Here is a 23,397-nt window from a genome sequence, read left to right as displayed (position 1 = left end):
GATCCAACATTAGAAAGGAGGAGGGAGGAGGAGATCCTACATTAGAAAGGAGGGAGGAGATCCTACATTAGAAAGGAGGAGATCCAACATTAGAAAGGAGGAGGGAGGAGGAGATCCTACATTAGAAAGGAGGGAGGAGATCCTACATTAGAAAGGAGGAGGGAGGAGTAGATCCTACATTAGAAAGGAGGAGGGAGGAGGAGATCCTACATTAGAAAGGAGGGAGGAGATCCTACATTAGAAAGGAGGAGATCCAACATTAGAAAGGAGGAGGGAGGAGGAGATCCTACATTAGAAAGGAGGGAGGAGATCCTACATTAGAAAGGAGGAGATCCAACATTAGAAAGGAGGAGGGAGGAGGAGATCCTACATTAGAAAGGAGGGAGGAGATCCTACATTAGAAAGGAGGAGGGAGGAGGAGATCCTACATTAGAAAGGAGGAGGGAGGAGGAGATCCTACATTAGAAAGGAGGGAGGAGGAGATCCTACATTAGAAAGGAGGAGGGAGGAGGAGATCCTACATTAGAAAGGAGGAGGGAGGAGGAGATCCTACATTAGAAAGGAGGGAGGAGGAGATCCTACATTAGAAAGGAGGAGGGAGGAGGAGATCCTACATTAGAAAGGAGGGAAGAGATCCTACATTAGAAAGGAGGAGATCCAACATTAGAAAGGAGGAGGGAGGAGGAGATCCTACATTAGAAAGGAGGGAGGAGATCCTACATTAGAAAGGAGGAGGGAGGAGTAGATCCTACATTAGAAAGGAGGAGGGAGGAGGAGATCCTACATTAGAAAGGAGGGAGGAGGAGATCCTACATTAGAAAGGAGGAGATCCAACAATTGTCTTCAATAAATACCCTGTTCATACAGATCTAATTTAAATCCAACCGGTTAATCAATGTAGATTGACTTCATGAGTGGACTATGATGTAATGTGATTTACATTGGTTAGGTCAGCCAAAGTCAAGTCAAGTTAGTCCAAGTCACAACAACATAAAGTGTCAAGATGACAAACAAACCAAACCTGACAAAAGGGACTATCCAGATCCCCATAGTAGTCCCTCATCTTCTCATAACTCATCTTCTTAAGCCCAAGCATCATGGCAACGTTCATGTTCAACAACCGTGCGAGCACCCAGAAACCATGTGTGGCATATCCTACACCCGAACCCCTAAACTCAGCTTTACCCAGGCAAGCAACAAACCCACTGGTTGGTTAACGTTTAGACAAAGTCTTTGGAGAAACGCGGTGGCTGTTAGCTACACCGGGGCAGCTACACCGGGGCAGGCGTGTGAACTGTGAATGAGGTAGGGAGAGGGAGCGGACTCCATTGGCAGGCAGAACAGAGGGGGCTCTTTTGGGGGCCGAGCAGCCTGTGTTCAGCAGGTGGGTCACATGAAAGCCTCTTTGAGAGAGGGAGAGAAGGAGGGAGAAAGAGAGAAGTAGAGAGAGGGTGAGAGAGAGAGATCCCCCCTAATTGAGTCAGAAAGGAAGATAGAGAAGGGGCTGAGAAAGGGGAGCGAGAGGGAGAGAATGAGAGAGAAGTAGAGAAAGGATGAGAGAGAGAGATTCCCTCCTAATCTATCTGAATCAATACCTCTACTGTGATGCAGGGACAATCCTAATCACTTGCTTTCACCTTGCTGCCACCACAGGCCAAGTCACGTCATGTGATCGCCATTCACAGGCTGGGCTCAAAGAAGGGAAATACGATCCAGGGGGGAACACTTCCAGGTCAAAGGTTAAGATTTATTTGATTGTGAGGGCATTTTTGACCTTTCGCCAGGTAAGCTACTCAGCCAATGACCTGGTTGATCAAGGGAGCCTTGATGTGTGTTTTGAATAAAAGTGTTATTTATTTTCAACATGTGTTATACACTCAATGTACAAAACATTAGAAACACCTTCCTAATATTGAGTTGCACCCTCTTTTGCCCTCAGCACAGACAAAATTTGTTGGGGACTCTACAAGGTGTCGAAAGCGTTCAACAAGGATGATGGCCCATGTTGACTCCAAGTTGGCTGGATGTCCTTTTGGTGGTGGACCATTCTTGATACACACGGGAAACTGTTGAGCGTGAAAAACCCAACAGCATTGCAGTTCTTGACCCAAACTGGTGAGCCTGGCACCTACCCCGTTCAAAGGCACTTAAATCTTTTGTCTTGCCCATTCACCCTTTGAATGGCACACATACAAAATCCATGTCTCAGTTGTCTCAAGGCTTAAAAATCCTTATTTTACCTGTCTCCTCCCCTCCATTTACACTAATTGAAGCAGATTTAACAAGTGACATCAATAAGGGATCATAGCTTTCACCTGCATCAGATGACCTGGCCTCCACAATCACCCGACCTCAACCCAATTGAGATGGTTTGGGATGAGTTTGACTGCAGAGTGAAGGAAAAACAGCCAACAAGTGCTCAGCATGTGGGAACTCCTTCAAGACTGTTGGAAAAGCATCCCAGGTGAAGCTGGTTGAGAGAATGCCAAGAGTGTGGAAAGCTGTCATCAAGGCAAAGGGTGGCGCTATTTGAAGAATCTCAAATATAAAATATATTTTTATTTGTTTAACACTTTTTTGGTTACGACTAAAACAAAAGCTACATATCTCAGAAGGGCATAGAAGTGTTAATAAATATTATTTTGTACCCCTCCCTCCCTCTCCCAGTCGGGCTGACCTGTAATAACCCCATTCCTCCCTCTCTCCTCCAGATGAGGCTCACCATCCCTCTCTTCTCTTTCTCCCCTTAACTGATATCTAACGCTTCATTCAGTGAGATCAGACAGAGTGCACCTCTCTTCTCTCTCCTTCAGTCACATGCCTCTCCTTCTCTCTCCTTCAGTCACATTCCTCTCCTTCTCTCTCCTTCAGTCACATTCCTCTCCTTCTCTCTCCTTCAGTCACATTCCTCTCCTTCAGTCACATTCCTCTCCTTCTCTCTCCTTCAGTCACATGCCTCTCCTTCAGTCAGATTCCTCTCCTTCTCTCTCCTTCAGTCACATTCCTCTCCTTCTCTCTCCTTCAGTCACATTCCTCTCCTCTCTCCTTCAGTCACATTCCTCTCCTTCTCTCTCCTTCAGTCACATGCCTCTCCTTCAGTCACATTCCTCTCCTTCTCTCTCCTTCAGTCACATTCCTCTCCTTCTCTCTCCTTCAGTCACATGCCTCTCCTTCAGTCACATTCCTCTCCTTCTCTCTCCTTCAGTCACATTCCTCTCCTTCTCTCTCCTTCAGTCACATTCCTCTCCTTCTCTCTCCTTCAGTCACATTCCTCTCCTCTCTCCTTCAGTCACATTCTTCTCCTTCTCTCTCCTTCAGTCACATTCCTCTCCTCTCTCCTTCAGTCACATTCCTCTCCTTCAGTCACATTCCTCTCCTCTCTCCTTCAGTCACATTCCTCTCCTTCAGTCACAATCCTCTCCTCTCTCCTTCAGTCACATTCTTCTCCTCCAGTCACATTCCTCTCCTCCCTCCTTCAGTCACATTCCTCTCCTTCAGTCAGATTCCTCTCCTTCTCTCTCCTTCAGTCACATTCCTCTCCTTCTCTCTCCTTCAGTCACATTCCTCTCCTCTCTCCTTCAGTCACATTCCTCTCCTTCTCTCTCCTTCAGTCACATGCCTCTCCTTCAGTCACATTCCTCTCCTTCTCTCTCCTTCAGTCACATTCCTCTCCTTCTCTCTCCTTCAGTCACATGCCTCTCCTTCAGTCACATTCCTCTCCTTCTCTCTCCTTCAGTCACATTCCTCTCCTTCTCTCTCCTTCAGTCACATGCCTCTCCTTCAGTCACATTCCTCTCCTTCTCTCTCCTTCAGTCACATTCCTCTCCTTCTCTCTCCTTCAGTCACATTCCTCTCCTTCTCTCTCCTTCAGTCACATTCCTCTCCTCTCTCCTTCAGTCACATTCTTCTCCTTCAGTCACATTCTTCTCCTTCTCTCTCCTTCAGTCACATTCCTCTCCTCTCTCCTTCAGTCACATTCCTCTCCTTCAGTCACATTCCTCTCCTCTCTCCTTCAGTCACATTCCTCTCCTTCAGTCACAATCCTCTCCTCTCTCCTTCAGTCACATTCTTCTCCTCCAGTCACATTCCTCTCCTCCCTCCTTCAGTCACATTCCTCTCCTTCTCTCTCTCCTTCAGTCACATTCCTCTCCTCCCTCCTTCAGTCACATTCTTCTCCTCCCTCCTTCAGTCACATTCCTCTCCTTCAGTCACATTCCTCTCCTTCTCTCTCCTTCAGTCACATTCCTCTCATTCTCTCTCTCCTTCAGTCACATTCTTCTCCTCCCTCCTTCAGTCACATTCCTCTCCTTCTCTCTCTCCTTCAGTCACATTCCTCTCCTTCTCTCTCTCCTTCAGTCACATTCCTCTCCGTCTCTCTCTCCTTCAGTCACATTCCTCTACTTCAGTCACATTCCTCTCCTTCTCTCTCTCCTTCAGTCACATTCCTCTCCTTCTCTCTCTCCTTCAGTCACATTCCTCTCCTTCTCTCCCTCCTTCAGTCACATTCCTCTCCTCTCTCCTTCAGTCACATTCCTCTCCGTCTCTCTCCTTCAGTCACATTCCTCTCATTCTCTCTCTCCTTCAGTCACATTCTTCTCCTCCCTCCTTCAGTCACATTCCTCTCCTTCTCTCTCTCCTTCAGTCACATTCCTCTCCGTCTCTCTCTCCTTCAGTCACATTCCTCTACTTCAGTCACATTCCTCTCCTTCTCTCTCTCCTTCAGTCACATTCCTCTCCTTCTCTCTCTCCTTCAGTCACATTCCTCTCCTTCTCTCTCTCCTTCAGTCACATTCCTCTCCTCTCTCTCCTTCAGTCACATGCCTCTCCTTCTCTCTCTCCTTCAGTCACATTCCTCTCCTTCTCTCTCTCCTTCAGTCACATTCCTCTCCTTCTCTCTCTCCTTCAGTCACATTCCTCTCCTTCTCTCCCTCCTTCAGTCACATTCCTCTCCTCCCTCCTTCAGTCACATTCCTCTCCTTCAGTCACATTCCTCTCCTCCCTCCTTCAGTCACATTCCTCTCCTCTCTACTTCATTCTTATTCCTCTCGGCCTACTTGACTGGCTCTCTTGTCCATCTGTCTGTCTGTGTTTGTTAATCTCTCTATACTCTCACGTTCTCTTCCTTTAGTCTCCCTCCCTCCATTGTGTGTATGTTTTTCTCCTCTCTGTCCATCCCATTCATTTTCTCCCTCCCTCTACATTGTCATTTCTCCCCCCACCCCCCCCCCCTCTACCTGTTCTTTCCAGTCTGAGTGAGCAGTGCCGGGTCCATCAGGGGACGTGTGCCCGCCTCACGGCGGCAGAAAGCGATGATGTCATCGACTCATTGCAGCAGCAACAGACTCCACGCTGTCTGAATGCAACTCATACCTACCGCAATGGGGAATCAACACCACAATACCCTGCCTCATAAAACAACCACCACGTGAACAACCAATTCACTTAACCAATTCATTCGATTAACAGTCAGAGCGCTGATTTCGCACTATTTATAAAATATCAAATAAACACTACCTATGGCAGTCAGAACCAAGTATCCAGAACCGGAACCCAGTCAGTAAATCTAGCCTAACACATGGCATGTTAAGGACACTGATACCCCAGTGCCAAAGCCAGTCCAGGGCTTAAAACCAGTGGGAGGACAGACAGACCAAAGACACCATTGAATCCAGTGGGAGGACAGACAGACCAAAGACACCATTGAATCCAGTGGGAGAACAGACAGACCATAGACACCATTGAATCCAGTGGGAGGACAGACCAAAGACACCATTGAATCCAGTGGGAGGACAGACCAAAGACACCATTGAATCCAGTGGGAGAACAGACAGACCATAGACACCATTGAATCCAGTGGGAGAACAGACAGACCATAGACACCATTGCAACTGACTGACTGCTTACTGGAGCCTTGTATCCATGACAACATACATGGAGAAAGAGTGCGAGAGAGATAGGCAGGGAGGGTAATCTTACTCCATACTGCACTGCACCCCTCCAGACTTAAGACAGAGGGGGTCGTAGTATTTATTTTGATTTATTTAACCTTTATTTAACTAGGCAAGTCAGTTAAGAACAAATTCTTATTTACATGACGGCATACCACGGCCAAACTCGGACGGCGCTGGGCCAATTGTGCGCCGCCCTGTGGGACTGCCAATCACGGCCAGATGTGACTCAGCCTGGATTCGAACCAGGGACTGTAGTGTCGCACTGAGATGCAGTGCTTTAGACCGCTGCACCACTCGGGAACCCCAAGAGAGTGATATATTAGCGAGGGGAAAAGTACAGGAGAGAATGAGCGAGGGAGGGAGAAGGAGGGAGAGAAGGAGAGAGAGGTGAAGAGGAGCGGAAGCAGAGTGAAGGCTTGGGAGAACACAAAGGGGTTGAGTGAGTGGAAGGACACAGAGAGGGAGGGAACGAGGGAGAGAAAGAGAAAGAATACAAAAGGAAAGAGGAAGCTAGAGAGAGACATCATGTGAGACACAAAGGAAAGAGGAAAGGTAAAGATGGACAGAGTATGAGGGAGACTTGGTATCACCCAGGGAGAGTGACCTATGATGGTAGCCCTTTCCAGTGATGCTGATTCGATGGTGGATAGTAGAGAGAAAGGAGAGATAAATGAAGCTAGAGAGATAAAGGGGTGTTGACCCTTACAAGTGATGCTGATTTGATGGTGGAGAAGTTGTTGTGGCGGTAGTTGTGTGCCTGGCTCATGTCAGAGGATAACGGCATCAGCTCCGGCCTGAGGTCAGGTTTCAGACCATTATCCCAGTTATACCTGTGGTCCTGAGGAGAGAGAGAGAGACGGGAGAAACGTTGTATTTCATGGCCTGTAACTTCAAAACCTAAATGTAACTGTAGTTGATATAATTGAACGTTGCATTATTAGTAGCCAAATGATTCTTCATATAGGGCGTCTGGCGGAGGATAGGTACGGTGGTTGTTCTCTCATAGTTCTGTAGTGCCACAGGTTGGTAGTGGACAGTTTTGTACTGAACTCAAGCCAACGTTAGATAGTTAGACTATCAAATTGGAGTGTGTATAAACCTACATATTTTATGTCAGTTCATGACCGGTTGACCAGTTACAGTGCCTTCAGAAATTATTCATTTTACACATTTTGTTGTGTTACAGCCTGAATTTAAAACGGATTAAATTGATATTTGTTGTCACTGGCCTACACACTATACCCCATAGTGTCAAAGTGGAATTGTTGTAATTTTAAATGTATTATTAATTCAAAATGAAAAGCTTAATTGTCTTCAGTCAACCCCTTTGTTATGGCAAGCCTAAATAACAAGGCACAAAATAAGTTGCATCACTGTGTGTGCAATAAATCAAATCAAATGTTATTTGTCACATGCTCCGAATACAACAGTGAAATGCTTACTTACAAGCCCTTAACCAACAATGCAGTTAGGAAAATATTTACTAAATAAACTTAAGTAAATAAAAAAAATAAAAAAATAACACAATAAAATAACAATACTGAGGTTATATACAGGGGGTACCGGTACCGAGTCAATGTGCGGGGATACAGCTGAGTCGAAGTAATTTGTACATGTAGGTAAAGTGACTATGCATAGATAATAAACAGCGAGTAGCAGCAGTGTGAAAACAAAGTGGGGGTTGGGGGATCAATGTAAATAGTCCGGGTGTCCATTTGAATAATTGTTCAGAAATGTTATGGCTTGGGGGTGGAAGCTGTTAAGGAGCCTTTTGGACCTAGACTTGGCGCTCCGGATCTGGGGACCCATGCCAAATCTTTTCAGTCTTCTGAGGGGGAAAAAGTGTTGTCGTGCCCTCTTCACGACTGTCTTGGTGTTGTCGTGCCCTCTTCACGACTGTCTTGGTGTGTTTGACCATGATAGTTTGTTGGTGATGTGGACACCAAGGAACTTGAAACTCTTGACTCGATCCACTACACTCCCTTCGATGTGAATGGGGTGTGTTTGGCCATCCTTTTCCTGTCGTCCACGATCATCTCCTTTGTCTTGCTCACGTTGAGGGAGAGGTTGTTATCCTGGCACTACACTGCAAGGTCTCTGACCTCCTCCCTATAGGCTGTCTCATCGTTGTCACTGTTGTGTCATCAGCAAACTTAATGATGGTGTTGGGAGTCGTGCTTGGCCACGCAGTCATGGGTAAACAGGGAGTAAACATTGAGGGGACCCCGTGTTGAGGATCAGCGTGGCAGATGTGTTGTTGCCTACCCTTACCACCCGGGGGTGGCCCGTCAGGAAGTCCAGGATCCAGTTGCAGAGGGAGGTGTTTAGTCCCATTGTCCTCAGCTTAGTGGGCCTTGTGAATGTTGACCTGTTTAAAAGGTCTACGCCTATGGAGAGCGAGCGGTATCACACAGTCATCCGGAACAGCATGCATGCTTCAGTGTTGCTTGCCTCGAAGCAAGCATAAAAGGCATTTAGCTCGTCTGGTAGGCTCACATCACTGGGCAGCTCGAGGCTTGGTTTCCTTTTGTAGTCCGTAGAAGTTTGCAAGCCCTGCCACATCCGGTGAGCGTCTAAGCCGGTGTAGTAGGATTCAATCTTAGTCCTGTATTGATGCTTTGCCTGTTTGATGGTTCGTCTGAGGGCATAGCCCGATTTCTTATAAGCGTCCGGATTAGTGTCCCTCTCCTAGCTCGGTGTGGATGCAGCCTGTAATCCATGGCTTCTGGTTGGGTTATGTACATATGATCACTGTAGGCACGACGTCGATTGAGCTACAACTGGCTAGGGAGTTGGTAGCCTAAATCCTGCTTGATGTTACTGCTGTTCCTAAAGCCATTGATGCATGTTAGCCTACTGTAACCACACACGGTGTGTGTGTGTGTGTGAGTTAAGGTTGGGCGATTGTATACAAGCCTACATTGCCCGATTGCGCCCCATTGCGATCCTCGATAGTCGATCGCTATTGGGGGGGGGGGGGGGTCTTTCTCATGGCTACCTATGTATTTCCATGGAAATATAAAGATTATTTGGAAAATAATAAATATATTTTTAAAAGCATTCATGATTTCCTATACACCCATGCTGGCCTTGTGACATATCAGCAACCCATACACCCATCGTTAATAACAGTTAACTAAATGATAAAGACCAGGAAAGACATGTGGCTGAAGAGGAGGAAACCAACATCTCATCATCTGCAGGTTTGAAGGGTGAGTGTGAGTGTGTGAGTGTGTGAGTGTGTGAGTGTGTGAGTGTGTGAGTGTGAGTGTGTGAGTGTGTGAGTGTGAGAGTGTGAGTGTGTGAGTGTGTGAGTGTGAGTGTGTGTGAGTGTGTGTGGGTGAGTGTGTGTGTGTGAGTGTGAGTGTGTGAGTGTGTGTGTGAGGGTGTGTGTGAGTGTGCCTGTGTGAGTGTGTGTGTGTGTGTGTGTGTGTGTGTGTGTGTGTGTGTGTGTGTGTGTGTGAGTGTGAGTGTGTGAGTGTGTGTGTGAGGGTGAGTGTGTGTGTGAGTGTGCCTGTGAGTGTGTGTGAGTGCCTGTGTGAGTGTGAGTGTGTGAGTGAGTGTGAGTGTGGGTGAGTGTGGGTGAGTGTGTGTGTGAGTGTGCCTGTGTGAGTGTGAGTGTGCCTGTGTGAGTGTGTGAGTGTGTGTGTGTGTGTGTGTGTGTGTGAGTGTGTGTGTGTGAGTGTGAGTGTGAGTGTGCCTGTGCGTGTGTGAGTGTGTGTGTGAGTGTGTGCGTGTGTGTGAGTGTGAGTGTGTGTGTGAGAGTGTGAGAGTGTGTGAGTGTGCCTGTGTGTGAGTGTGAGTGTGCCTGTGTGTGAGTGTGAGTGTGCCTGTGTGTGTGAGTGTGAGTGTGCCTGTGAGTGTGAGTGTGCCTGTGAGTGTGAGTGTGCCTGTGTGTGTGAGTGTGAGTGTGTGTGAGTGTGAGTGTGCCTGTGTGTGCTGTGATGCCTGAGACATGCAGGGTATTCAGAATGAATATCAACCATTCAGCAGTGTGTGCAGCTCAACCCTCAGCCTGTGTGACAACGCCAGGCGAGAGGAGAGGAGAGGTTAGGGCATATTTGTTCTCAAAGTGTGATTCACAGGAGTGATGAACTCTGGCTCTGTGTGCTGTGTGTATCATCTTTACAGGAATCAAGCTGAGCAGCATTTTAAAAGTGGAAGGATGTATCTTTGGTTTCCATGGCATCAGTGCTTTTCATTGAAGGCTGTTGGGTTTGGTTAATATAGTATGATTATATGAATACCGCGGCGAGGTTGGTTCTGTTTGTGTGTGTCATTATGTGGGTTGGAGTGTATCGCTATCCCTCCTGTGTGTCATTATGTGGGTGAGGGTTGGAGTGTATCGCTATCCCTCCTGTGTGTCATTATGTGGGTGAGGGTTGGAGTGTATTGCTATCCCTCCTGTGTGTCATTATGTGGGTGAGGGTTGGAGTGTATCGCTATCCCTCCTGTGTGTCATTATGTGGGTGAGTGTATCGCTATCCCTCCTGTGTGTCATTATGTGGGTGAGTGTATTGCTATCCCTCCTGTGTGTGATTATGTGGGTGAGTGTATTGCTATCCCTCCTGTGTGTCATTATGTGGGTTGGAGTGTATTGCTATCCCTCCTGTGTGTCATTATGTGGGTGAGGGTTGGAGTGTATTGCTATCCCTCCTGTGTGTCATTATGTGGGTGAGTGTATTGCTATCCCTCCTGTGTGTCATTATGTGGGTGAGGGTTGGAGTGTATCGCTATCCCTCCTGTGTGTCATTGTGAGGGTTGGAGTGTATTGCTATCCCTCCTGTGTGTCATTATGTGGGTGAGGGTTGGAGTGTATCGCTATCCCTCCTGTGTGTCATTATGTGGGTGAGTGTATTGCTATCCCTCCTGTGTGTCATTATGTGGGTGAGTGTATTGCTATCCCTCCTGTGTGTCATTATGTGGGTGAGTGTATTGCTATCCCTCCTGTGTGTCATTATGTGGGTGAGTGTATTGCTATCCCTCCTGTGTGTCATTATGTGGGTGAGGGTTGGAGTGTATTGCTATCCCTCCTGTGTGTCATTATGTGGGTGAGTGTATTGCTATCCCTCCTGTGTGTCATTATGTGGGTGAGTGTATTGCTATCCCTCCTGTGTGTCATTATTTGGGTGAGGGTTGGACTGTATCACTACCCCGCCTGTGTGTATGAGCGTTTGTACATCTCTGAGAGCTGTCATTCTTCAGGACGTGGGTTTAAGTTTGGTGTAGGTGGTTGATGGCTGGCTGGCTGGCTGGCTAGAGAGATTGAGGGGCTAGATGAGTAGTACCTTCTTGATGTGTGTGTTCATGTTTGTTTGCATCATTCTTGAGGACGTGGGTAGTGTTGGAGTGAGTGACTAGCTGGAGGGACACTGCTAGTGCTAGTTTTATAGTGTGTGTGTGTGTGTCTCTCCTGCTGTCAGGCCGTCTCTCTCCTGCTGTCCGGCCGTCTCTCTCCTGCTCTCTCACTCTGTCAGTGTTACCTTCTTGGTGTGTGTGCGTGTATTTGTGTATGTTTCTCTCTCTCTGTCAATAATACCTTCTTGGACTGTGCGGAGGACTCTAAGCTGCTGTCGTAGTCGTGGTGCATCATGGTCATGTCAGAGCAACTCTCGTCTAGGACCTCCTGCATGCTGTTGACGCTGCTGCTCTGGCTTCCTGTACTGACTGAGGTGCTGGGGAGGGAGTGGTTACTGCCCAGGCTGTTCATCTTACAGCTGGCCTGCTCACAGTCCTGGAGGAGAGAGAGATGGTAATCAGTATACACACACTGTGGGAAATATACACACACCCCTTGCCACTTCCCACCGCTCAACTGTAAATATGGGTTTACAAATAGCCTCATTAAGCTTGGAGTGACCTTGATACGACAGAAATAATGTCCTGCCATCCAGAGGGCAACAGAGTCAAAGTCATGCTAAATAGCCCATTAACCCCCATTTGTTTAAATGGGGGACATTTCACCTGGACAGACAGTATCGATGTCAGTCCTGTCCGTGTCCGTTTCTGTGTCCGTGTCTGTCCCTCCTAAAAGGATCAGCATGCTTGAGTGTGTCATACAAAACAGAGCTTGTCGCACAAAACCACACATGTCTGTGTGGCAGTGAGGAGAGACACCAGCACAGGGAAATCAAAACCACCTGTCTGTGTAGCAGTGAGGAGAGACACCAGCACAGGGAAATCAAAACCCCCTGTCTGTGTAGCAGTGAGGAGAGACCCCAGCACAGGGAAATCAAAACCACCTGTCTGTGTAGCAGTGAGGAGAGACACCAGCACAGGGAAATCAAAACCACCTGTCTGTGTGGCAGTGAGGAGAGACACCAGCACAGGGAAATCAAAACCACATGTCTGTGTGGCAGTGAGGAGAGACACCAGCACAGGGAAATCGAAACCACATGTCTGTGTGGCAGTGAGGAGAGACCTCAGCACAGGGAAATCAAAACCACCTGTCTGTGTGGTAGTGAGGAGAGACCTCAGCACAGGGAAATCAAAACCACCTGTCTGTGTAGCAGTGAGGAGAGACCTCAGCACAGGGAAATCAAAACCACCTGTCTGTGTAGCAGTGAGGAGAGACCTCAGCACAGGGAAATCAAAACCACCTGTCTGTGTAGCAGTGAGGAGAGACACCAGCACAGGGAAATCAAAACCACCTGTCTGTGTGGTAGTGAGTAGAGACACCAGCACAGGGAAATCAAAACCACCTGTCTGTGTGGCAGTGAGGAGAGACACCAGCACAGGGAAATCAAAACCACATGTCTGTGTGGCAGTGAGGAGAGACACCAGCACAGGGAAATCAAAACCACCTGTCTGTGTAGCAGTGAGGAGAGACCTCAGCACAGGGAAATCAAAACCACCTGTCTGTGTGGTAGTGAGGAGAGACCTCAGCACAGGGAAATCAAAACCACCTGTCTGTGTAGCAGTGAGGAGAGACCTCAGCACAGGGAAATCAAAACCACCTGTCTGTGTAGCAGTGAGGAGAGACACCAGCACAGGGAAATCAAAACCACCTGTCTGTGTGGTAGTGAGTAGAGACACCAGCACAGGGAAATCAAAACCACCTGTCTGTGTGGTAGTGAGGAGAGACACCAGCACAGGGAAATCAAAACCACCTGTCTGTGTGGTAGTGAGGAGAGACACCAGCACAGGGAAATCAAAACCACCTGTCTGTGTGGCAGTGAGGAGAGACACCAGCACAGGGAAATCAAAACCACCTGTCTGTGTGGCAGTGAGGAGAGACACCAGCACAGGGAAATCAAAACCACCTGTCTGTGTGGCAGTGAGGAGAGACACCAGCACAGGGAAATCAAAACCACCTGTCTGTGTGGCAGTGAGGAGAGACCTCAGCACAGCTTGGTCGCAAATGGGTCTTCCAAATGGACAATGACCCCAAGCATACTTCCAAAGTTGTGGCAAAATGGCTTAAGGACAACAAAGTCAAGGTATTGGAATGGCCGTCACAAAGCCCTGACCTCAATTGTATAGAACATTTGTGGGCAGAACTGAAAAAGTGTGTGCGAGCAAAGAGGCCTACAAACCAGTTCAGTTACACCAGCTCTGTCAGGAGGAATGGGCCAATGCTTGTGGAAGGCTACCCAAAACATTGACCCAAGTTAAACAATTTAAAGGCAATGCTACCAAATACTAATTGAGTGAATGAAAAACTACTGACCCACTGGGAATGTGATGAAAGAAATAAAAGCTGAAATATATCATTCTCTCTACTATTATTCTGACATTTCACATTCTTAAAATAAAGTGGTGATCCTAACTGACCTAAGACAGAATTTTTACTAGGATTAAATGTCAGGAATTGTGAAAAACTGAGTTTAAATGCATTTGGCTAAGGTTTATGTAAACTTCTGACTTCAACTGTACTTCCTCCACCCTTCCTCCTCATCCTCTCCTCCTCTTGGCTCTCCCTTCCTCCTCCTCCTATCCTCTCCCCTTCCTGGCTCCCCCTTTCCATCCTCACCTCCTCCTCCTCCTGGCTCTCCCCCATGTGTTTTTCCTGATATAGGATCTTCTTCATCTTACGGTACTGCAGGTTGTCCAGCTCCCTCACCGCGTCCTTGGTCCTCTGGATCAAATCCATGAGGACCCGCGGGGGGCGCTCCAGACGTACAAAGTCATGCTGGGGAGAAAAGAGAGGTTACAGGTTAGAGCAAACTAGGGGGGTTCGCCTGATATGAAAATGGGGTTGCGGGAGAATTTCCAAAATCCTGATTTAAAAAAATAAATAATATCAAAACATATACAGTATATATTATAATATCGTCTTTGTATGTCAATCATTTCAATGTGGTTAACCTTAAAAATGTAAATGAATATTAATAAAATCTAAAAAGGTGAAATTCAACCAGAAAGCACCCTTAGATCATGGGAAAAGGTGGCACTTAACCGTTGCACTTGAATCATTCCCACGGTGAATGGCTAGGCCCACTACGCTATGACACCACACACTATTGCAGAGACTTTGATACTAGCAGCAGTATTTGGTATGGTGAAAACAATGTGGGGAGTCAAAGGCACATACACTCATTTCTATATCATGAGTTGAAATAAAAGATCCCCGAAATTTTCCACACTCACAAAAAGCTTGTCTCTCTCAAATTCTGTATACAAATTTTCTTACATCCCTGTTAGTGAACATTTCTCATTTGCCAAGATAATCCATCCACCTGACAGGTGTGGCATATCAAGAAGCTGATCAAAATGGCATTTGGTATTTTATTAGGATCCCCATTAGCTGTTGCAAAACCATGATCATTACACAGGTGCACATTGGGCAGTTTTGTAACAACACAATGCCACAGACGTCTCAAAATGTTGCGGGAGCGTGCAATTGGCATGCTGACTGTAGGAATGTTTGCCAGAAAACGTAATGTTCATTTCTCTACCATAAGCCGCCTCCAAAGTCATTTTAGAGAATTTGGCAGTGCGTCCAACCGGCTACACAAAAGCATACCACGTGTAACCACGCCAGCCCAGGACCTCTACATCCGGCTTGTTCACCTGCGGGATCGTCTGAGACCAGCCACTCAGACAGCTGATGAAACAGTGGGTTTTTGCACAACCAAAGAATTTCTGCACAAACTGTCAGAAACTCTCTCAGGGAAGCTCATCTGCATACTCGTCGCCCTCACCAGGGTCTTGACTTGACTACAGTTCGGCGTCGTAACAGACTTCAGGGGGCAAATTCTCACCTTTAAATGGCCACTGGCATGCTAGAGAGGTGAAGTCTTCATGGATGCATCCCGGTTACAACTGTACCGGGCAAATGGCAGACAGCGTGTATGGCGTTTTGCGGGCGAGTGGTTTGATAATGTAAATAGAGTGTCCCATGGTTGCGGTGGGGTTATGGTATGGGCAGGCATAAGCTACAGACAACGAATGCAAGACCCCATGTCGCAAGGATTTGTACACAATTCCTGGAAGCTGAAAATGGTCCAATAGCCTGCATACTCACCAGACATGTCACCCATTGAGCATGTTTGGGATGCTCTGGATCGACGTGTACGACAGCGTGTTCCAGTTCCCGCCAATATCCAACATCTTTCCATAGCCATTGAAGAGGAGTGGCACAACATTCCACAGGCCACAATCAACAGGCTGATCAACTCTATGTGAAGGAGATGTGTCGCGCTGCATGAGGCAAATGGTGGTCACAAGGTATCTGTGACGAACCAATGCATATCTGTATTCCCAGTCGTGAAATCCATAGATTAGGGCCAAATTAATTTATTTCAATTGACCGATTTCCTGACATGAACTGTTGCGTTTAGATACGGGATCAGAGCAGGACAATGCACTATTTCATACCGAGGCTTGGTAGTTATCGAGGGGGAGTATTGGAAAGATTTTTCGCATTGAGAGAATAACTGTTGTCATTCACAATGGATGTATAAAAACAGACTTGCCTGACTTTCTTTGTAATGAAAATAAAATGTGTCTCCTTGCCTATGTAACATACATATTTGGTAAACTGAACGAACTGAATGCAAGCTTGCAGGGGAAATACAAAAACATTCTACAGATGAGTGACCGAATCAGTGGATTCAGAGGATATAATTCTTATTGGAGAGAGAGTCTTTCAAAAGCGAGCCATGCCCCCTACCCTCGGCTGTGCATGTTTCTAACAGAAAACAGCATCAGTAAGTGTCCCACATGAGTGATGACTGCTCACCTCCAACACCTGGAAGGGCACTTTGGGACCTACTTCCCAATCCGTTTGACTGTGACCCTGGCTCAGTTGACATGCCGGTAAGTGAAATTAAACAGCTGATCGAGCCGTTATGTGACTGAATACATTCACGGGTCACAACAGAGGAGTTTTGGTTCATGACTCAAAGGGAACACCCTGTCGGGAACACCCTGTCGGGAACACCCTGCTGCGTTCAAGACAACTGGGAACTCTGAATCTTGGGCCTCTTTCTAGAGCTCCGACTTTCCGACCTTAAGATCACTGACATCATGCTTCCACGTTGTATTTTTCAGAGTTCCCAGATGTCTTGTAGCACCATAAAACTCATGGTAACCATCACCAGCTCATATCTATGTGAAGCTGGATTCAGTACTCTCGTCTGCATTAAAACTAAATATCCATCCAGGTTGGATGTAACCGCAGAGTTAAGGTGCACACTGTCGACTGCCCAGACTTTGAGAAGCTCTGACGCGACTCGCATCAAGTACACCCATCTCATTAGTGGTAGTGAGATAGTGACTGTCATAGTGCCACATTAAAAGTATGTGATGGTGAGTTGAAAAGACAATCAGAAATACTGTTAGAATGTTTTTTCAATTGACTTCCATAGCCCCAAATAAAAAAAGATAACATTGGCTGTTAATTCCATAATGTTTTTCACATGGTTGGGGTCGCGAGAATTTTCAGATATCAAAATGGGGTCATGGGCCAAAAAAGTTTGGGACCCCTGAGGTAGAGGTCAGGGTCCATGAGTACCATTGAGATTGGTGTTTTGGGGGTACTATTTAATGAAGCTGCCAGTTGAGGACTTGTGAGGCGTCTGTCTCAAACTAGACACTCTAATGTACTTGTCCTCTTGCTCAGTTGTGCACCGGGGCCTCCCACTCCTCTTTCTATTCTGGTTAGAGCCAGTTTGCACTGTTCTGTGAAGGGAGTAGGACACAGCGTTGTACGAGATCTTCAGTTTCTTGGCAATTTCTCACATGGAATAGCCTTCATTTCTCACAACAGAATAGACTAACGAGTTTCAGAAGAAAGTTCTTTGTTTCTGGCCATTTTGAGCCTGTAATCGAACCCACAAATGTCGACGCTCCAGATACTCAACTAGTCTAAAGGCCAGTTTTATTGCTTCTTTAATCAGAACAACAGTTTTCAGCTGTGCTAACATAATTGCAAAAGGGTTTTCTAATGATCAATTAGCCTTTTAAAATGATACACTTGGATTAGCTAACACAACGTGCCATTGTAACACAGGAGTGATGGTTGCGGATAATGGGCCTCTGTACGCTTATGTAGATATTCCATAAAAAATCTGCCGTTTCCAGCTACAATAGCCATTTACAACATTAACAATGTCTACACTGTATTTCTGATCAATTTGGTGTTCTTGTAATGGACAAAAAATGTGCTTTCTTTCAAACACAAAGAATTTCTAAGTGACCCCAAACTTTTGAACGGTAGTGTATATACACAGCTCTCCTCTGGTTTTACTATTTATAGGTATGTGTTTGGGTAAAATGAACATTGTTTTATTCTATAAACTACTGACAACATTTCTCCCAAATTCCAAATAAAAATATTGTCATTTAGAGCATATATTTGCAGAAAATGACAACTGGCCAAAATAACAAAAAATATGCAGTGTTGTCAGACCTCGAATAATGCAAAGAAAATAAGTTAATATTAATTTTTAAACAACACAATATAATGTTTTCACTTAGGAAGAGTTCAGAAATCAATATTTGGAACAACCCTGATTTTCAATCACAGCTTTCATGTGTCTTAGCATGCTCTCCACCAATCTTTCACATTGATGTTGGGTGACTTTATGCCACTCCCGGCGCAAAAAAATTCAAGCAGCTCGGCTTTGTTTGATGACTTGTGACCATCTATCTTCCTCTTGATCACATTCCAAAGGTTTTCAATGGGGTTCAGGTCTGGAGATTGGGCTGGACATGACAAGGTCTTGATCTGGTGGTCCTCCATCCACACCTTGATTGACTTGGCTGTGTGGCATGGAGCATTGTCCTGCTGGAAAGAAATAATCCTCAGAGTTCGGGAACATTGTCAGAGCAGAAGGAAGCAAGTTTTCTTACAGGACAACCTTGTACGTGGCTTGATTCATGCGTTCTTCACCAAGACAAATCTGCCCGATTCCAGCCTTGCTGAAGCACCCCCAGATCATCACCGATCCTCCACAATATTTCACAGTGGGTGCGGGACCTGGAGAGGCCTACAAGCCACAGTGCCTCGCACCCACTGTGAAATTTGGTGGAGGATCGGTTAAGTGTGCCTTGAAGATTAAAAAAAAAAATCACTGACAGTGTCACCAGCAAAGCAACCCCACACCATCACACCTCCTCCTCCATGCTTCATAGTGGGAACCACACATGCGGAGATCATCCATTTACCTACTCCAAAAATCTCAAATATGGCCCAAAAGGACAGATTTCCACCGGTGTAATGTCCATTGCATGTGTTTCTTGGCCCAAGCAAGTCTTTTCTTATTATTGGTGTCCTATAGTAGTGGTTTCTTTGCAGAAATTCAACCATGAAGGCCTGGTTCACGCAGTCTCCTCTGAACAGTTAATGTTGAGATGTGTCTTTTACTTGAACTCAGTGAAGCATTTATTTGGTTGCAATTTCTGAGGCTGGTAACTCTAATGAACTTATCCTCTGCAGCAGAGGTAACTCTGGGTCTTTCTTTCCTGTGGCGGTCCTCAGAGCCAGTTTCATCATAGCGCTTGATGGTTTCTGCGACTGCACTTGAAGAACTTCCAGATTGACTGACCTTCATGTCTTAAAGTAATGATGGATTGTCGTTTCTCTTCGCTTATTTGAGCTCTTCTTGCCATAATATGGACTTGGTCTTTTTACCAATTAGGTCTATCTTCTGTATACCATCCCTAACTTGTCACAACATTAAGAAGGAAAGAAATTCTACAAATGAACTTTTATCAAGGCACACCTATTAATTGAAATGCATTCCAGGTGACTACCTCATGAAGCTGGTTAAGAGAATGCCAAGAGTGTGCAAAGCTGTCATCAAGGCAAAGGGTGGCTACTTTGAATAATCTCATATATAAAATATATTTTGATTTGTTTAACACTTTTTTGGTTACGATTCCATATGTGTTATTTCATAGTTTATGTCTTCACTATTATTCTACAATGTAGAAAATAGTACAAATAAAGAAAAACCCTGGAATGAGTAGGTGTGTCCAAACTTTTGACTGGTACTGTATATATCAATACATGTGATTTCTATCTGAAAGAAAATCTCTTTGAAAAATCTCTATTGTCCATTGGTCACTAGAGGGCGCCTGTGGGTTATTCAACCTAGATAGAGTCCATATCTAGGTTTATAGCAGGAATACATCCTATATAGACTAAAGGACATATGGGACAGAGCGGTAGCCCGCCCCCACGCCTGCCAGGGGACCCCCATTGATTTTGTCAGTCATTCTCACTCAGATATCATACTGACATGGCATAAGTCAACACTAAATGTGGACAATTGCAGGAAATTAGCTTAGTTATTGCAAAAAAGTCTCTCCACCCCATGGTAAAATGGGTCGAATTGCATGAAATGTTATAAAATTGCAGAAAACTTGCTTTAAAACTGCACATTTTCTCTACGTTCCATGGAAAAATTCCGTCAAGAGGCGGACAACTAAAATGTTTTGCCGTGAGGTAGGGGGCCCACCAACCAATTCTTGCTTTGGGCCCCCAAAAGGCTCAAGCCGCCACCCACCCACACACAAAAAATATTTGCTAAATGAAATGTGATGTATGCAATGCCTGTGTGTCTCCCTGCACACCTATCTGACAGATACTGGCTGGGTAATGTAAAATACTCTCTCATTCAGCAGCACACTGATGACATCATACTCTGGAAATAGAGATGACACATTTTCCCGTTTTCAAACAAACGGACGGAGAGAGAGAGAGAGAGAGGGACTGAACAAGTGAGTGAGAGCTCCCATGGACCAGGGGGCTTGGAGAGAGAAGGGGAAAAGGAGAGAATGAGATGCATCCGCTTGTTTTTTTTTGGTTGTGTTTCACATTATTTTGTGCCCAATAGAAATTAATCGTAAATAATGTATTGTGTCACTTTATTAGTAAATAAGAATATGTGTTACTAAACACATCTATGTTAATGTGGATGCCACCATGATTACAGATAATCCTGAATGAATCGTGAATAACGATGAGTGAGAAAGTTACAGACACACAAATTTCATAACCCTAAAATATGCTAACCTCTCACTGTTACAATAACAGGGCGTCTGTCATTTTCTCACTCAGTGGAAGTGGAACCTGAAGGGAAAGCATCTGTTGACAGCACAGGGGCACAGATTAGTGACCTGACTCCTAAAGAGCTCAAAGAGGGGCGGCGGGTAATGAGTGTGTGTGTTTTAATTAGGGGCTCGAGGGGCAGTGATGTGGATGCCCTCTGCCCGACTCAGATTAGGAGGAAGTTGCCTACTAGACACTGGCCCAAGGTCAGCCTCACTAATAGTTAAGGTTATAATAATTAATTAAGGTCAGGATTTGGGGGAGGAAAAGCTGATCCTAGATCTCCACCTAAAGGTACAACATCTACCCAGACTAGCCCCCCACTGTCTCATCCCCTCCAGCCTACTAACCCCTACACTCCCTGGGCAGCCAGATAGAAAATGACAAGCCCCCTGGCTGGAACCCTGGAGAGTGAGAGTGACAAATAACCAAGAACGTAAAACCCTTAGCAGGCCGTTTGGATTACCTGTCGGCCAAACAAACTAAAATATCAACTCTCCATTACACAGCCAGGCACACAATGACCACAACATGCACAAATTAACACACAAAATAACATAAAATGATTGGTCACATACACATATTTAGCAGATGTTATTGTGGGTGTAGCGAAATGCTTGTGTTCCTAGCACCAACAGTGCAGTAATATATAACAATTCACAACAATGCACTCTAATGTAAAGTAAAAGAATGGAGTTAAGAAATATATATAAATATTAGGACGAGCAATGTCGGAGTGGCATTGACTAAAATACATAGAATAGAATACAGCATACATATGAAATGAGTAAAGCAGTATGTAAACATTAAAGTGACCAGTGATTCCATGTCTATGTCAATAGGGCAGCAGCTTCTAAGGTGCAGGGTTGAGTAACCAGGTGGTAGCCGGATTTAACGCTATTTAACAATCTGATGGCCTTCAGATAGAAGCTGTTCTTCAGTCTCTCAGTCCCAGCTTTGATGCACCTGTACTGACCACGCCTTCTGGATGATAGCGGGGTGAACAGGCCGTGGCTCGGGTGGTTGATGTCCTTGATCCTTTTGGCCTTCCTGTGACATCGGGTGATGTAGGTGTCCTGGAGGGCAGGCAGTGTGCCCACGGTGATGCGTTGGGCAGACCGCACCATCCTCTAGAGAGCCCTGCGGTTGCGGGGGTTCTAGTTGCCGTACCAGGTGGCGATACATCCCGACAGGATGCTCTCAATTGTACATCTGTAAAAGTTGGTGAGGGTCTAAGGGCTAAGGGCAGGACAGTGCTTGCAAACTATTACAGACTACAAAGGGAAGCACAGCCGAGAGCTGTCCAGTGAAACGAGCCTACCAGACGAGCTAAATCACTTCTATGCTCGCTTCGAGGCAAGCAACACTGAGGCATGCATGAGAGCATCAGCTGTTCCGGACGACTGTGTGATCACGCTCTCCGTAGCCGACGTGAGTAAGACCTTTAAACAGGTCAACATACACAAGGCTGCGGGGCCAGACGAATTACCAGGATGTGTGCTCCGGGCATTTACTGACCAACTGGCAGGTGTCTTCACTGACATTTTCAACGTCTCTGATTAAGTCTGTAATACCAACATGTTTCAAGCAGACCACCATAGTACCTGTGCCCAAGAACACAAAGGCAACCTGCCTAAATGACTACAGACCCGTAGCACTCACGTCTGTAGCCATGAAGTGCTTTGAAAGGCTGGTAATGGCTCACAACACCATTATCCCAGAAACCCTAGACCCACTCCAATTTGCATACCGCCCAAACAGATCCACAGATGATGCAATCTCTATTGCACTCCACACTGCCCTTTCCTACCTGGACAAAAGGAACACCCACGACTGCATGGCCAGGCATGACTCCAACACCATCATTAAGTTTGCAGACAACACAACAGTGGTAGGCCTGATCACCGACAACGACGAGACAGCCTATAGGGAGGAAGTCAGAGACCTGGCCGGGTGGTGCCAGAATAACAACCTATCCCTCAACGTAACCAAGACTAAGGAGATTTTTGTGGACTACAGGAAAAGGAGGACTGAGCACGCCCCCATTCTCATCAACGGGGCTGTAGTGGAGCAGGTTGAGAGCTTCAAGTTCCTTGGTGTCCACATCAACAACAAACTAGAATGGTCCAAACACACCAAGACAGTCGTGAAGAGGGCACGACAAAGCCTATTCCCCCTCAGGAAACTAAAATGATTTGGCATGGGTTCTACAGCTGCAAAATCGTGAGCATCCTGACTGGTTGCATCACTGCCTGTTACGGCAATTGCTCGGCCTCTGACCGCAAGGCACTACAGAGGGTAGTGCGTACAGCCCAGTACATCACTGGGGCTAAGCTGCCTGCCATCCAGGACCTCCAACCCCTCTTTTTACGCTGCTGCTACTCTCTGTTGATCATATATGCATAGTCACTTTAATTATACATTCATGTACATACTACCTCAATTGGCCCGACCAACCAGTGCTCCTGTACATTGGCTAACCGGGCTATCTGCATTGTGTCCCACCCACCACCGCCTCTTTTACGCTACTGCTACTCTCTATTCATCATATATGCATAGTCACTTTAACCATATCTACATGTACATACTACCTCAACCAGCCTAACTAACCGGTGTCTGTATGTAGCCTCGCTACTTTTATAGCCTCGCTACTGTATATTGCCTGTCTTTTTACTGTCGTTTTATTTCTTTACCTACCTATTGTTCACCTAATACCTTTTTTGCACTATTGGTTAGAGCCTGTAAGTAAGCATTTCACTGTAAGGTCTACTACACCTGTTGTATTCAGCGCACGTGAAAAATAAACTTTGATTTGATTTTGATTTGAGGGGACAAGACAAATTTCTTCAGCCGCCTGAGGTTGCCTCACCTCCTGGCTGTCTCGTCATTGTTGGTAATCATGCCTACAACTGATGTGTCGTCTGCAAACTCGATGATTGAGTTCAG

General features: G+C 46.0%; 1 protein-coding gene across 6 annotated transcripts in view; it reads right to left on the bottom strand.

Moving 5' to 3' along the window:
* The window catches only part of LOC139545018 (serine/threonine-protein kinase TAO3-like), a 156,042-nt gene that overhangs the window by 35,392 nt on the left and 97,253 nt on the right, over window positions 1-23,397 (bottom strand). For 5 of the 6 annotated variants that reach the window (XM_071352336.1, XM_071352339.1, XM_071352337.1 and 2 more), the window contains 3 exons: window positions 13,924-14,082; window positions 11,491-11,685; window positions 6,658-6,789 (listed from right to left, as the gene is read on the bottom strand). In XM_071352336.1, the coding sequence (XP_071208437.1) occupies window positions 6,658-6,789; window positions 11,491-11,685; window positions 13,924-14,082 (486 nt within the window). Of the gene's footprint in view, window positions 1-1,021; window positions 1,226-6,657; window positions 6,790-11,490; window positions 11,686-13,923; window positions 14,083-23,397 lie in introns of those variants that run through there. The other variant, XM_071352341.1, reaches the window with a different exon arrangement.

This window comes from Salvelinus alpinus, chromosome 19 (assembly GCF_045679555.1).
Source record: "Salvelinus alpinus chromosome 19, SLU_Salpinus.1, whole genome shotgun sequence".
NCBI lineage: Eukaryota > Metazoa > Chordata > Actinopteri > Salmoniformes > Salmonidae > Salvelinus > Salvelinus alpinus.
This window is presented reverse-complemented; position numbering and strand designations above follow the sequence as displayed.